Genomic DNA, 14,425 nt, shown 5'->3' on the forward strand with positions numbered 1-14,425 from the left:
ACACAATCTACATAATGGTTACCTATATGAACAACATAATAGAATCTAAGTACCAATTTGTTATTGTCATAACACAATCTACATAATGGTTACCTATATGAACAACATAATAGAATCTAAGTAACAATTTGTTACTGTCATAACACAATTTACATAATTGTTACCTATATGAGCAACATGATAGAATCTAAGTACCAATTTGTTATTGTCATAACACAATCTACATAATGGTTACCTATATGAACAACATAATAGAATCTAGGTAACAATTTGTTATTGTCATAACACAATCTACATAATGGTTACCTATATGAACAACATAATAGAATCTAGGTAACAATGTGTTACTGTCATAACACAATCTACATAATGGTTACCTATATGAGCAACATAATAGAATCTAAGTAACAATGTGTTTCTGTCATTTGTGTTATGACAGTAACAAATTGTTACTTAGATTCTATTATGTTGTTCATATAGGTAACAATTATGTAAATTGTGTTATGACAGTAACAAAATGTTACCTAGATTCTATTATGTTGTTCATATAGGTAACCATTATGTAGATTGTGTTATGACAGTAACACATTGTTACTTAGATTCTATTATGTTGCTCATATAGGTGACCATTATGTAGATTGTGTTATGACAGTAACACATTGTTACTTAGATTCTATTATGTTGCTCATATAGGTAACCATTATGTAGATTGTGTTATGACAGTAACACATTGTTACCTAGATTCTATTATGTTGCTCATATAGGTAACCATTATGTAGATTGTGTTATGTAGATTGTGTTATGACAATAACAAATTGGTACTTAGATTCTATCATGTTGCTCATATAGGTAACAATTATGTAATATGTCACATATTGGCCCAATGCATAAATGATCTAAATCTCTCTGTAAGTCTGCAGCATCTTTGATACAGTTATGTACCCCAAAAATGTGAATGTCATCTGCAAACTTCAAAACTTTGTTAATCGTTCCAGAGTCAATATCATTAATATAAATCACAAACAGCAGAGGACCCAGCACAGAGCCCTGAGGTACACCGCTTGTTACTGTGATCCAGTCAGATCTAGCTCCACTTGTAACTACTCTCCGCTTTATACTCTCCAGCCAATTTTCTATCCAATTTGATAACATTTCCCTTCCAAACCCACAGATTTAATTTTTGTAACAAGTCTTTTGTGAGGCACCTTATCAAGTGCTTTCTGAAAATCAAAGTAAACCAAATCCACAGTATTTCCTTCATCAACTCTTGTAGTAACATCCTCAAAGAATGTCAGAAAATTTGTTAAACAAGGATATCCCTTAGTGAAACCATGCTGGCTCTTTGACACTATATCAAACTGCTCTAAGTGACTCTGTAATGCATCTTTAATCACACAACCTTTCCAACTACTGATATAAGACTAACTGGCCTATAATTGCCTGGACAATGTTCATCACCTTCTTTAAATATTGGACTAACGTTAGCCAACTTCCAATCTTCTAATACTCTTCCACTACTGAATGACCTATAAGAAAATATTAGCTAGGAGTTCACAAATAAAATCTTTAAGTTCCTTTACAACTGTAGGATAAAAGTTGTCTGGTCCAGAGGATTTATCAATTTTTAGGTTTCCCAACATTTCTCTTACAATTTCAAAACTTAAAATGATATCTTTTACACCAATATTTTCCCCCATACATTTTGTGCTCTGGTTGAGGGTATAATACTTGTATCTTCCTTCATAAAACTGAAGAGTACATATAATTTAAGTTTACCATCTCATAATCTTTAGAGATCAGCTCCCCACTATCATTTTTAAGAGGCCCAATCCCCCATCCTAATATGTTTGCTTACCCACCATATAATTAAAGAATTCCTTATTGTTTGACTTAACTCTCTCAGTCAACCTTCTTTCATATACAGTTTTTGCCCTTTTAACTTCCTTTTTAACCAGCTCTCTGGATTTCCTATAGTCCTCCAAGTTCATATTATTTCCAGTAAGTTTAAATTTGTTAATGTTCTTTCAGTAATGTGTTATAATTTTCTAACTTTATGAAATGTAGTTCAGTTATTAAATGGTAGCATATTTCTAAGACGATGGTATGAAATCAGTACAAAAATTAGCAATGAAATTCTCTAATTAGGCTTTATTTATAAATTTTCTAGGTTGGAATTAATAATTTTCACTCTTTATAACTCATTACATCAGCTCGAACACCACTGTTCACTCTCTTTAATATACCATATAAGGTTATAGGCAACTGCTTTGTAGCTTGGGAACTGTTCGTGACCTATGATATCTTGAGTATGGTAAACGATAATACCGGTTTGTTTTTAAAACACACCAAGCTGACATATGTATATATGTATAGAGAATAACACGTGTTTTAGAGATTCTTATAACAAATAGTTACTCTGATACACTTTGGTATTTTTCAATCAATTCGTAAATTTCATGAACACACACGTAAAACGAACAAAAATTGAACCAAATCTTACTTGGGTTGCCGGAATCCACTTGAAACTGTGGCATAGTGTTGGGTGGACTTTGAAATAACTCTTCTTGTTGGTAGAATCTAGTCCCACCATCAATACTTATGGGCTGACTAACAAGCTGTGACGAAGGAAACGGGGTTTGATTATTCGCTAGAGCTGAGAATTCTGCTGATCCCAATGATGTCAACGAAATCTCATTAACATCCAAAACAGGCGTTCCTCTAAAGGTTTGGTAGGATTCAGTAACATCCAATACAGGTGTTCCTCTAAACGATTGGTAGGATTCCCGTGTGGATGGGCCTGCCAAATAGTTGTTTAACAACATGAGATTCGATGAACCAGTACCGAGTGCTTGAGAGTGGTCTAAAAGGCTCAAGATAGTTCCATTAGGTGTAAGATGACCAACAGATAGTTGGTATATGTTGTCATCTGGTTGATGGTTTGAGTACTCAAACTGCCTCATCGGATTATCTTGGGTTCTTGAGTTATGGTCGGGAAGTTCTTGCACATTAATATTATTTGAATTCAAATTTAATGTACTAAAAGTGGGGGAAACAGTGGGACTAATATCATCTCCAAAATTCTCAGAATTAAAGTAAGAATTTGAATTAACGTTAGAAGCACTAGTGGTATAGTGATAGAAATTCTGAGAAATATTATTCGCAGTTCTTTGGTTGTTCTGGGTTATTAACGAACGAAGACTTTCAGTTTCTTCATGGAAATCTTTATTGAACGTCTCAGTAAGCTTATGGTAGCTTGTTTGTGTGAGCTGATTATTTGTTTCTTGGTGGCTCTGGACAATATCTTTTCCGCTTTGTGTGTTATCGAGAAGATCAACATTCTGTACATTTTGGAAAATATTCTCCTCAGAGTTTGGTTTCTTTCTCCTGTAGTGTTCCCTGGGTGATTCTGTTTCCGTTTGCGCTTCAAAAAGTTCTAATTCTTGAGGATCAGTTCTTTGCTTCTCTTCTTCTATTCTGTTATGGCCATTCGAGGAAATGTTTTTCTTATCCGTTTCGGTCATCTGCAAGTTTCAGGAATTTGAAGGTTTGTTAAAAGACACAAATCTAATACTTATAGATCTGTATGGATAATATATAATTACATATATTCTAAGCGCCAGACACGCAAGCGTGAATAAATGTTTTTTTCTCATTAGATAGGAAGTGTAATTTTTGATATTATAATAAAATTGTTTTTGTTTTTCAAATTCTTAGGTATGAAATTTTAGTCCTACATAAAGGTTTATTTGTTTGTTTGTAATGAAGCACAAAGCTACACAATGGGCTATCTGTGCTCTGCCCACCACGGGTATCTAAACCCGGATTCTAGCGTTGTAAGTCCGCATACATACCGCTGTTCTACTGGGGGGGGGGCTGCATAAAGGATGTTAGTAGGATAGTCTAGTAAGACGTATTTATGTTGTAATTCTTAACTCGTGGAGTGGGACATCCTAACAAGACTTATTGGATTACAATTCCGAATAACGGATGTAAGTGGAACACTATCGAGACTTGCATATACTACGGTATAGCAAGTCTTGTTAGGATGTTCCACTTACATCCGTTATGTAGAACTACGGTACAGCAAGTCTTGTTAGGATGTTCCACTTACGTCCGTTATGTAGAACTACGGTACAGCAAGTCTTGTTAGGATGTTCCACTTACGTCCGTTATGTAGAACTACGGTAGAGCAAGTCTTGTTAGGATGTCCCACTTACGTCCGTTATGCAGAACTACGGTACAGTAAGTCTTGTTAGGATGTCCCACTTACGTCCGTTATGCAGAACTACGGTACAGTAAGTCTTGTTAGGATGTCCCACTTACGTCCGTTATGCAGAACTACGGTACAGTAAGTCTTGTTAGGATGTCCCACTTACGTCCGTTATGTAGAACTACGGTACAGTAAGTCTTGTTAGGATGTCCCACTTACGCTGAAATCAGTCACTTTCCTTCCTCACGGTTGTGGGACGTTGCCCAGTATATTTGTTCCACATTCTGTGGAGTGATTTCTGTAGAGATTTTTTTGTTTTAGAGCAACCATTTGAATTTGGTTTGAAAATCTACCTAGTTTTACATGTGGGTTTTGAATAAACATCATGGTTTACATTTTTCTAGTCTACGTTGTGGGTGTGAATTTCTTTAAAGTAACAATTTCTAACAAAGATTATTGTCGTTCATATATAAGGCTGGGCTAACGGCTAGTATTTTGGGCTTAGTTTGAAAGGTCCAGGACTCAACTTGCGATATGCGTGTGAACACGCTCCCAACGTTTATCTGTGGAGGAGTTATACTCTGAAAGTTAATCCCCCAATTCTTTTAACCGTATAAGCGATAACAGTCCTAGTTAGAGATCATTGTACATGAACTTAAGGAGTGTCTGACCTGGCCGTTCAAGCCGGGTGTTGAGTAAGATTACTCGCAAACTGAAAATATCGAATATCTATTTCCTACTTTTGATGAAGAATTGTACTTAAGATTAAAGTATTTTCTGTGTCATGAGGAAAAAAAATGAAGGTGTGAAATTAAATTTCAAGCAATTATTATATTTGTTAAAACTTTTCGACAATCTATATGTGTAGGAACGTAACAAATGTCTGTTGTAGAACAGATTAGATCATGGAATTTCATCGTTCTTTTAAGTTCTCTATATTATACAGCAAGGTCTGGCCTTAATTTTAAAACGTATTGTGCCCTCCAGTGGCACAGCGGCATGTCTGCGGACTTATAACGCTATAAACCGAGTGGGCAGAGTACAGATAGCCCTTTGTGTAGCTTTGTGCTTAACTTACAAACAAAACTAAAAAAAAAAAAAAAAAACTTTTAAAGTTTTCTTTACAAATTACAAGAACAATTCAAGAGTAATGTTTTCAAAACAACGGATTCTGGATTCATTAAATATTAACTTAACAAAGCTACACAGGGATATCTTCGCTAGCCGTCCCTAATTTTGTAGTGAGAGACTAGAGAGAGAGGGGGCAACTATTCAACATCACCCACCGCTAACTCTTGGGGCTACTATTTTACCAATGAATAGTGGAACTGACCGTCACATTAGAACGTCTGAAAAGGGCGAGCAGGTTCGGTAACAGGGCTTCGAACCCACGCCCCGCCGATTGCGAGTCGATCGAACTAACCACCAAGCCTTATCAGGCCCTAACACTACAAACAGATTAAACGAAAATCTGCTAATGAAATAATGAAGAAATTACTATACGTGTTGCTTGTTTGACTTATTAACATTCTGTATTCGTTTGTTAATGAATTTCTCTTCTTGTATGTGGAGAAATTAATATTGTGGGAATCGTGTGACATGAACTTTGTGCAGTGAAAGACACAATATTTATAGTTTCGTCATTCGATTAAACGAAATAACTGTTATAATTTTTAGGCTAAGTTAAATAGTGACATTGACTGTAGTTCCCCATGTTTGTTGACATTATCTATAGCTTTCTAGGAAGGAATTACTGAGATCTTATGAGAATGTGCTGAGGATTATTTGTTCGTTTCTCTGTTTGTAATTTAGCACAAAGCTACACAATGGGCTATCTGTGCTCTGCCCACCACGGGTATCGAAACCCGGATTCTAGCGTTGTTAGTCCGCAGACATACCGCTGTGCCACTGGGTTTGTTTGTAATTAAGCACAAAGCTACACAATAGGCTATCTGTGCTCTGCCCACCACGGGTATCGAAACCCGGATTCTAGCGTTGTTAGTCCGCAGACATACCGCTGTGCCACTGGGGGGCACTAAGGATAATAATACAATTCCATGAAGTGTTTTAAAATAAAATACAGTAATTACAGTTCCTTCAGTTACAAATAATAATAATAATTAATGTTCATAGAATATGCTAAATAGATGTTGAATTAATAAACTTATTTGCCTTTCCAGTTACTAGAACTATAATAATTACTCATTCCAGTTAGTCAGCTTTCCAGGTTACCGCCCAAACATGGCGGAACTAAACATGAGCTATCCACCATCTTGAATAATTGGAAATATTAAAAGCGCCAAGTAAATATTTTACTTACCGTAAAAAAGCCTTCGCTGTAAGAGTAGATTTTTTTTTAAACAGAACAAACTTAATGTCTTATAATTAAGCTTGTATTATATTCTGTTCTGTTACTCCATCACATAATGTTGGCGTTGTAAATATTTGGGTCGAAGTGTTTTGCAATTTTGATAATGTGGCTGATCGTTGAACATTTATATTACGATGCTGATAAGAAAAGAAACGTACCCGGATGGAAAACCTTATCGTGAGAAACTATTTCATATATAGATAACTTAAATATATGTACATGAATTTCAGTACTTACGAGTACATGGTTTTCGTCAGTGTTATACTTGATTTTTCGAACTTAATTATTAACTTCATAAAATTTACTTGTATTCGAAATGATAATATTATAACAGCTTTAGATCAAAAAAAAAATAATAATACAGTAATGTGTTTGTTTGTTTGTAATTAAGCACAAAGCTATGCAATGGGTTATCTGTGCTCTGTCCACCACGGGTATCGAAACCCGGATTCTATCGTTGTAAGTCCGCAGACATACTGCTGTGCTACTGGAGGGCTACAGTAACGTGTACACACCAGTTCATTTACCTCTTTATAATATAAGTTATTTCGATTACGTCATGTGTAAAATTTTACCTTTGGTATGTAACAGATACACTTCAGATAACACAATATAAACTCGTATTTAAGTTTACGTATGAAAGTGAACGAGCACATTAACAGAACTCTGACCTGGGAGAAGATTTCAGAATGTTGTTTGTTTGTTGTTCTTTTTTGGGGGGGGGGGAGGAATTGTAATGACAGTAACAAAATGTTACCTAGATTCTCTTATGTTGCTAATATAGGTAACCCTTATGCAGATTGTGTTATGACAGTAACAAATTGTTAGCTAGATTCTATTATGTTGCTAATATAGGTAACCATTATGTAGATTGTGTTATGACAGCAACAAATTGTTTTTGAGATTCTATTATGTTGCTCATATAGGTAACCCTTATGCAGATTGTGTTATGACAGTAACAAAATGTTACCTAGATTCTATTATGTTGCTCATATAGGTAACCATTTTGTAGATTGTGTTATGACAGCAACAAATTGTTTTTGAGATTCTATTATGTTACTCATATAGGTAACCATAATGTAGATTGTAACCAGGTGTGCCTATAGTGGAAAGAATGGGTCGGAGGGAGGAACCTGTTTTGGGAAGGCCGTATAACATACCAGGACGGGAGTTAGTGGGATAAAGCGAAGAAGCAACATTTTCGCTTTATCCCACTGGCTCCCGTCCTGGTATGTTATACGGCCTTCCCAAAATTCATAAAACAGCCCCCCCCCCTCCGACCCATTCTTTCCACTATAGGCACACCTGGTTACAAACTTGCTAAATTCCTTGTACCTATACTTCAGCCACTCACTACTAATGTGATGTTTAACTATCCAAAATGTAAGGTGATGCATGTAGGTTTTCACACTGCTAGCTTTGCGTAATCCATCTGGTGTACAAGGACGACTGTTTCGTAGCACCCTTTTATAAATTCATAAAATGTTTTATAAAATTTAAAGGGACAAAAAGGAGCTTATTAGCCCATCAAGGATGTCCCTTCCAGCTCCCAACTATGATCACCCCTTACTGCTCATGTATTCATCCAATCTTTTCTTGAACTCAGTTCAATTTTCTTCCTCCACTGCTCTTGAGGGCAGCTCATTCCAAAAGCCACCCAACTTTTTTTTAAATTAATACTGTATAAATTGCAGACAACTCCTACGCTGCAAAAATTTGAATTTATGATCCCGTGTCCTAATGTTTTCACTGCTAAACACAAAAAAAGTTTGATGGATCTATATTATCAATATCCTTAATAACCTTAAACACCTCAATCAAATCCCCTCTGACCCTTCTCCTCTTCAGGGAAAACAAGTTTAGAGATTTTAGTCTCTCTTCATAGGACAATCCCACCATCCCAAATATCATCCTAGTGGCTCTTCTCTGAACCTTCTCCAACAGTTCAATGTCCTTCTTGAGGAAGGGAGTCCAAAACTGTACACAGTACTCTTACAAGTGATCTATACAGTGAAACAATACTAGCCCTTGTCTTGTATTCAATGTTTCTATAGATGCTACTCAAAATCCTATTACCCTATTGCTAGCTACAATATACAGCTTAGATAACTTAAGTGATTTTTCGATGACAACAACAAGATGTTTTTCTTCAACCACAGTATTTAATGTATTCCCATTTAAAATGTAACAATGATTTGAAAGAGTATAAAACAATATGGTATAAAACAGTATGGTATAAAATAATACCACTGTAAATGGTTCCATCGTAAAGTTTACGTGTCTAAAACACACCACTCCTAAAAGGGGAGAAGAGATGTGTGGAACTAAAGTATGAGCTGACATTTCTTACATATACATACACACACACACATATATATACATATAATCTTTTTACAATTACTTCAAAGCTCACATGGCAAAATGTGCAGAAAGCTGAGTGCGTCATATTAAAATGGTTTTGGAGCTTCGCCATAATCGGTTATGGTCTACCTGAAAACCGCCATTCATCTTAACAGTAGTTCTGCAGTGTAGCAACTAAAGTATGAGCTGACATTTCTTACATCTACAAAGTACTATCTAGGTGTTGTTTTTAAGAGGAGAAGAGATGTGTGGAACTAAAGTATGAGCTGACATTTCTTACATCTACAAAGTACTATCTAGGTGTTGTTTTTCTACACATCTCTTCTCCCCTTAAAAACAACACCTAGGTAGTACTTTGTAGATATAAGAAATGTCAGCTCATACTTTAGTTCCACACATCTCTTCTCCCCTTAAAAACAACACATAGATAGTACTTTGGTACGGTGGATTTTTTGCAGGATTTATAGTGACATATTTATGATAATTTACTATAAAAATGTTTAAAAAGTTGAACTTGTGTTCGATCTATCTCAGTTAAAACGTGGATACTTTATTTGAGACTGCTTGATTTGTCATTGGTAGTTAACAGTAAAACAGTTTCAGAATTAATTTTTCAATAGCCTCTTTTAAAGTGAAGATTTTACCAGTATTGTATTAAAGTTGAAACTATATAATTGTATCATTTCCAGTTTCCATTAAGCTAACTAACCAACCTTCTAAACTTATCAAATTACCATCAACTACTACAGCTTCATCACCGATTTTGCGAAGTACTGTCGCACAGAAAAAAGGTTAGTTGTTGCTAGTAATAGTTGTTAATTCGCGTAAAGTTATGATATCAATTAATGATATTCATGTCTATATGTATCAGTTTCACATTTTGGAAAGCATGAAAAAGTTAGAATACCAACTATGCTTGATACTAATTTATTTATGTTTTCCATTTTTGACAATAGTTAACTGTTAATTAATTATCTGTCCAGTTTTGTAACATAACGCTAACAAACATTATATATATATATATATAACATGACCCCTGCCATTGGTTTCAAATGCTTACACTAAAGTTCAAACCTTGACAACAAGTGACTGTAAGCTGGCTTCAAAGTTAGGATACTCTTTTTTTGCTAAACTTTCATAGAAAGTTACAAATATAAATAGTTTGGAGCCACCATAACATTTCCAAAACCTCAAGCAAACGTTTCAAAGAAAAGTATCGAAAACATGTCATCTTATTTTATTTAACATGTGCACTGTCTTGGAGTTTTAGGCATGGATGATCAAAGATGTAAATCACCAGTGTCATTACATAATACACAGATTTATACTATAAGTATTTTTTATGCTAATAAAATAATAAGTCTACGTAGCGCCATCTTATGTCAAAGTTCGTAATCACATGAATATCTGGCCCATGTATTAAATTACACCATTTGATTGATTTTGATTGTACCACAATAAATAAAATATGCTAAATTTTAAGTTTTTCTAAATAGTCAACAGATTTCAAAAATTTCAAAAATTTGCGGTTTTGATACTATTCTTTGTCTCTCCCCTTACCAGTTAGATTGCTATAATGTCTTTCATAAGCAATATATGGCTATTGGGGCTTCTTGTCTCACTTTCCCCCCCCCTCTCCCCTTATGATGTTATGCATTTCGTTAAAGTCACGTAAGTTGATTACATACATACATCTGTACTTGGTGGCTGAAACAAAGTTTGCAACAGAGAGATTTAGCTATACACACTATTCATTTACTTTGAACAATTACCAAGTTACAAAAAACAAACGACGTAGGAGTGGGCGGAATGATGGCCACGCCCACTTTGAGGTTGCACCGTGTCAAAAAACATTAAGTGTTGTAATGTTATCCCGCCCATTCCTACCTTCTTACCTTGATTTTTTTATTTATTTTTTTTACACTTGTAAGATAGAGACTTATTCACTGGCTAACAAACATTCTATCAAAAATTCACCGACTTCACTAAGTTAACTGACAAACTCAATAATCCATCTACTATCGCATTTTCTACTACTCAAACAGTACTAAAATCTAAAACTTTGAAAAAAGTTCTGTCATGTGACATTAAATTTCCTTCTAAATGAATATAAATTTCGAGTAATATCTACATTAAAAAAAAAAAACAGTGACTACAGCATTATGTTAAAAGTCATCCCTAATAAATATTCTTTACGTTATATCACAGAAAAAGCAGTAATTAAAAAATAACAATCAATTTTATAGGTGAATAAATGACATCTGTGATTTGTATATTAAATACAAATGCGTACGTCAATACAATCATTGTAATAATAGAAAAATATGCGAGAATAAAAACCGAGTAGATGTGAGGTTCTGTGGTTTGCGACCCTTTACTGCCAAAAAGGGGAGAGGAAAGTGTCCCACACTTTGGAGCCCTGGGCGTATTGTAAGAGTGATGATCAAATTCCTCTATTCGCTTGAGAAGAGTAGCCCAAGTGTTTGCAGTAGGTGGTGTTGACTAGTGGTCACCTCAAAATTAGGGACGACTAGTAGCCCAAGCGTTTGCGGTGGGTGGTGTTGACTAGTGGTCACCTCAAAATTAGGGACGACTACTAGCCCAAGAGTTTGCGGTGGATGGTGTTGATTAGTGGTCTCATCAAAATTAGGGACGACTAGCACAGATAACTCTCGTGTAGATTTGCATGATATTCCAAAAAACAAACAAGTTCAAATATAATTTTCTATTTCATTTAAAACTATACAAAGTATGTATTACAGATATCTAGTATCACTTAGTTTAAAGTTTATTTGATTTGCTATAACCATACAACATTACTTTATAACTTCATTAGTAAGCTGGTATAAGAGATAGCTCACTTGGTTGAGTTGAAGACTCAATCTGTATAGATAAAACTCACTTTATTTTATATAAGAGCTGGATTCGTCCTCATTGTACTTAACATATCAAAATAATTTAAATGGGCAATTATTAGGCTTTTCAATATTTATGTATTCGTTTAATTATACGGGTCTGTGGTTATTTCATGATGAAGTCAATACAGCCTTATGAGCAACAAAGACCATGGATTGGTATACTAAATACATTTACAGTTTCCAGTAGCAATATTTAATTTTATTGCCTAAAAAAACAACTAAAGAACATGCTTGTTTAAAATCATACTGGAAGTATGTGTGCGGACATATACTAATAACAAGTTTATGCAATTGTTTGTTTTTCATACAAAACATGTTTTTTGTAAGGCAATGCTACAGATAACACATAATTGATTGAGACCAGATTGTTTAGACAGTCACTATAATAACGTTCGTTATACAAATGGGAAACTTTTTTTTCTTACGCAGTTTTTGATCTTATAAAGTTCTTTATCGTGTGTTTGTAATTTTATGAGTACAATATAATAGGATGTTTGTTAATAGAAAGGTTTCAAAAAACGTAAACATCCACTGTTTTTCGTGGAAACAAAGAAAGATGCTAGCTGAAGAAGGAGCTAACTTTGAGGCCATAGTTAATAATGTTTTCAAACAAAAATAAAGTTGATTAATTGGTAACAGAGTTCGTGAGTTTTAGAAACAGATGTTTTGGAAACCACATGTCATTTTCACGTAGTTCTATGGTTTCTTCTAGAGTGACATCAGTGTCAAAATTTTACATTAAATCTTAAATTTCGCATTTAAATAAAATTCAAGAGAATGATAAAAGGCACACATACAATTCCAGGATCATTTCCCGATATTCCAATTTCTAAATCACTCAGAGCAACCTCTGCTTTATCTAAATAATCTGATAACAATACCGTTTTTATCAGATGTAATTAAGAAAATATTATCATTTTACTGATATTTCACAAAGCTTGTCATTCTCTCATATTAATGACTTACAGCCTGAGTTATAATTATTAAATGAGTTTAAAGCTAATATTGCTAAAAGATTAAACACTTTCTAAGCACATGAACTTATCCAACAACAACCGCAAAAAATGCTAAAAATTAAATATAAAAACCTTGTCAAGAACTTACTTTTTAAAATTATGTATTAAAGTAATAAATGTATGGGTGTGTGTTGGGCTAAGAATTCTTCTACAGCAGGTATGTGTGACTTGTTGGTGATAAATTCGACGATAAATGAACAGCACGCACTCCGCTCTGTGTATTTTAAAACAATATATTCAAAACAAGTTAAACGTATGTACAAAAATTCTTTATACTATGTATATCATAGTTGTATCTTAAATACTATACAGTTCTCTTCTTGTTGTCACAAGTCCACTTAGACCAATTCAGTCGTTTTAGAATTCAGTTGACAAGCCGAACTTCTTTCTCTATTTTTATCTTAAACGCTACCAGTGTCTCTATTCTTCTTCTTTTATTACAACAGTATCGGTTTATAATTTACTTACGCTGTCATTGAGTACCGCAGTTGTATCCTGAACTTCCGATACTCGTCTGCTTTTTCGTATTTAGGCCTACTTCCAATAAACGTCTGCTTTTCACATATAGGCCTACTTCCAAATAATCGTCTGCTTTTTGTCAAAGTCCCCACAGGCAGGTTTAATTACTGTAGAACACCCTTTGACGAAATAAATTATTCTCCTAAAATGTTAGAAAACTGTTAATCTCATATTAACATATCAACCGTTAGACTATTCGCTCCTACGACGGTTAATTTTACGTTTTCTAACCTTTCTCTGACCGAAACTTTCTTTCACTCGGCTTTACTTTTTTATATTTCTCACTGAGGCGTTCTAAAAATCTCCATAGCCTCGACATCAATAACTTACACACATAATTTCCAACAATCGTCTGCTTTTAACTGTCTTATTATAAAAAACAACAATTAAACAATCATGAAATAGTAACTCAAAATAAATAAATTAATACTACACTAAATAGTATTTTATATCTGACAAATCTTAAAATGTTAATTTGTTAAGTATACTAATCTTTAATCCACGCACAATATTTTTCTGTTATGTTTTACTCAAATTAGCCCCCTGGTAGCTCAGCGGTAAGTCTGAGTGTTTGTAACATTAAACATTTGGTTTCGATACCTGATGTAGGCAGGGAACAGATAGCCCATTGTGTAACTTTGTGCATAGCGACAAACAAAGAAACAAAAATCACTAAAATTACAGTTTCAGGGAGTTCTGTGAATTAATTAATTAATGCCGTTTTAGTTTATCCAGGCAATCTAGTGTACGTTGAACTATAATTTTGTTTTATTCACTTACGTGATTTTGTAAATTCAGAAGATCTGTATCATTGAATTGTTGTTGTTGTTGTCTTCAGTAAAGATATGGCTCAGTGATAAGTCTGAGGGGCGTATAACGCTAAAACTCAGGGTGGACATACACTTACTCACGGTGAGTTTGTTTGTTTTAATTTCTCGCAAACCTACACGAGGGCTATCTGTGCTAGCCGTCCCTAATTTAACAGTATAAGACTAAAGGGAAGGCAGCTAGTCATCACCACCCACCGCCA

The 14,425-nt window shown here is 34.4% G+C and overlaps 1 protein-coding gene across 1 annotated transcript in view; it reads right to left on the reverse strand.

The window, feature by feature from the left end:
* LOC111088948 (transcriptional regulatory protein GAT1-like) overlaps window positions 1-6,669 on the reverse strand; it is a 38,723-nt gene extending 32,054 nt beyond the window's left edge. The window contains exons 1-2 of the mRNA XM_022400374.1: window positions 6,531-6,669; window positions 2,501-3,521 (exon numbers count right to left, since the gene is read on the reverse strand). Coding sequence (XP_022256082.1) covers window positions 2,501-3,521 — 1,021 coding nt within the window. The 5' untranslated portion in view covers window positions 6,531-6,669. The remainder of the gene's footprint in view (window positions 1-2,500; window positions 3,522-6,530) is intronic.
* Between the last annotated feature and the right edge of the window lie 7,756 nt (window positions 6,670-14,425).

Source organism: Limulus polyphemus, unplaced genomic scaffold (genome assembly GCF_000517525.1).
Source record: "Limulus polyphemus unplaced genomic scaffold, Limulus_polyphemus-2.1.2 Scaffold4840, whole genome shotgun sequence".
In the NCBI taxonomy this organism is placed as follows: Eukaryota; Metazoa; Arthropoda; class Merostomata; order Xiphosura; family Limulidae; genus Limulus; species Limulus polyphemus.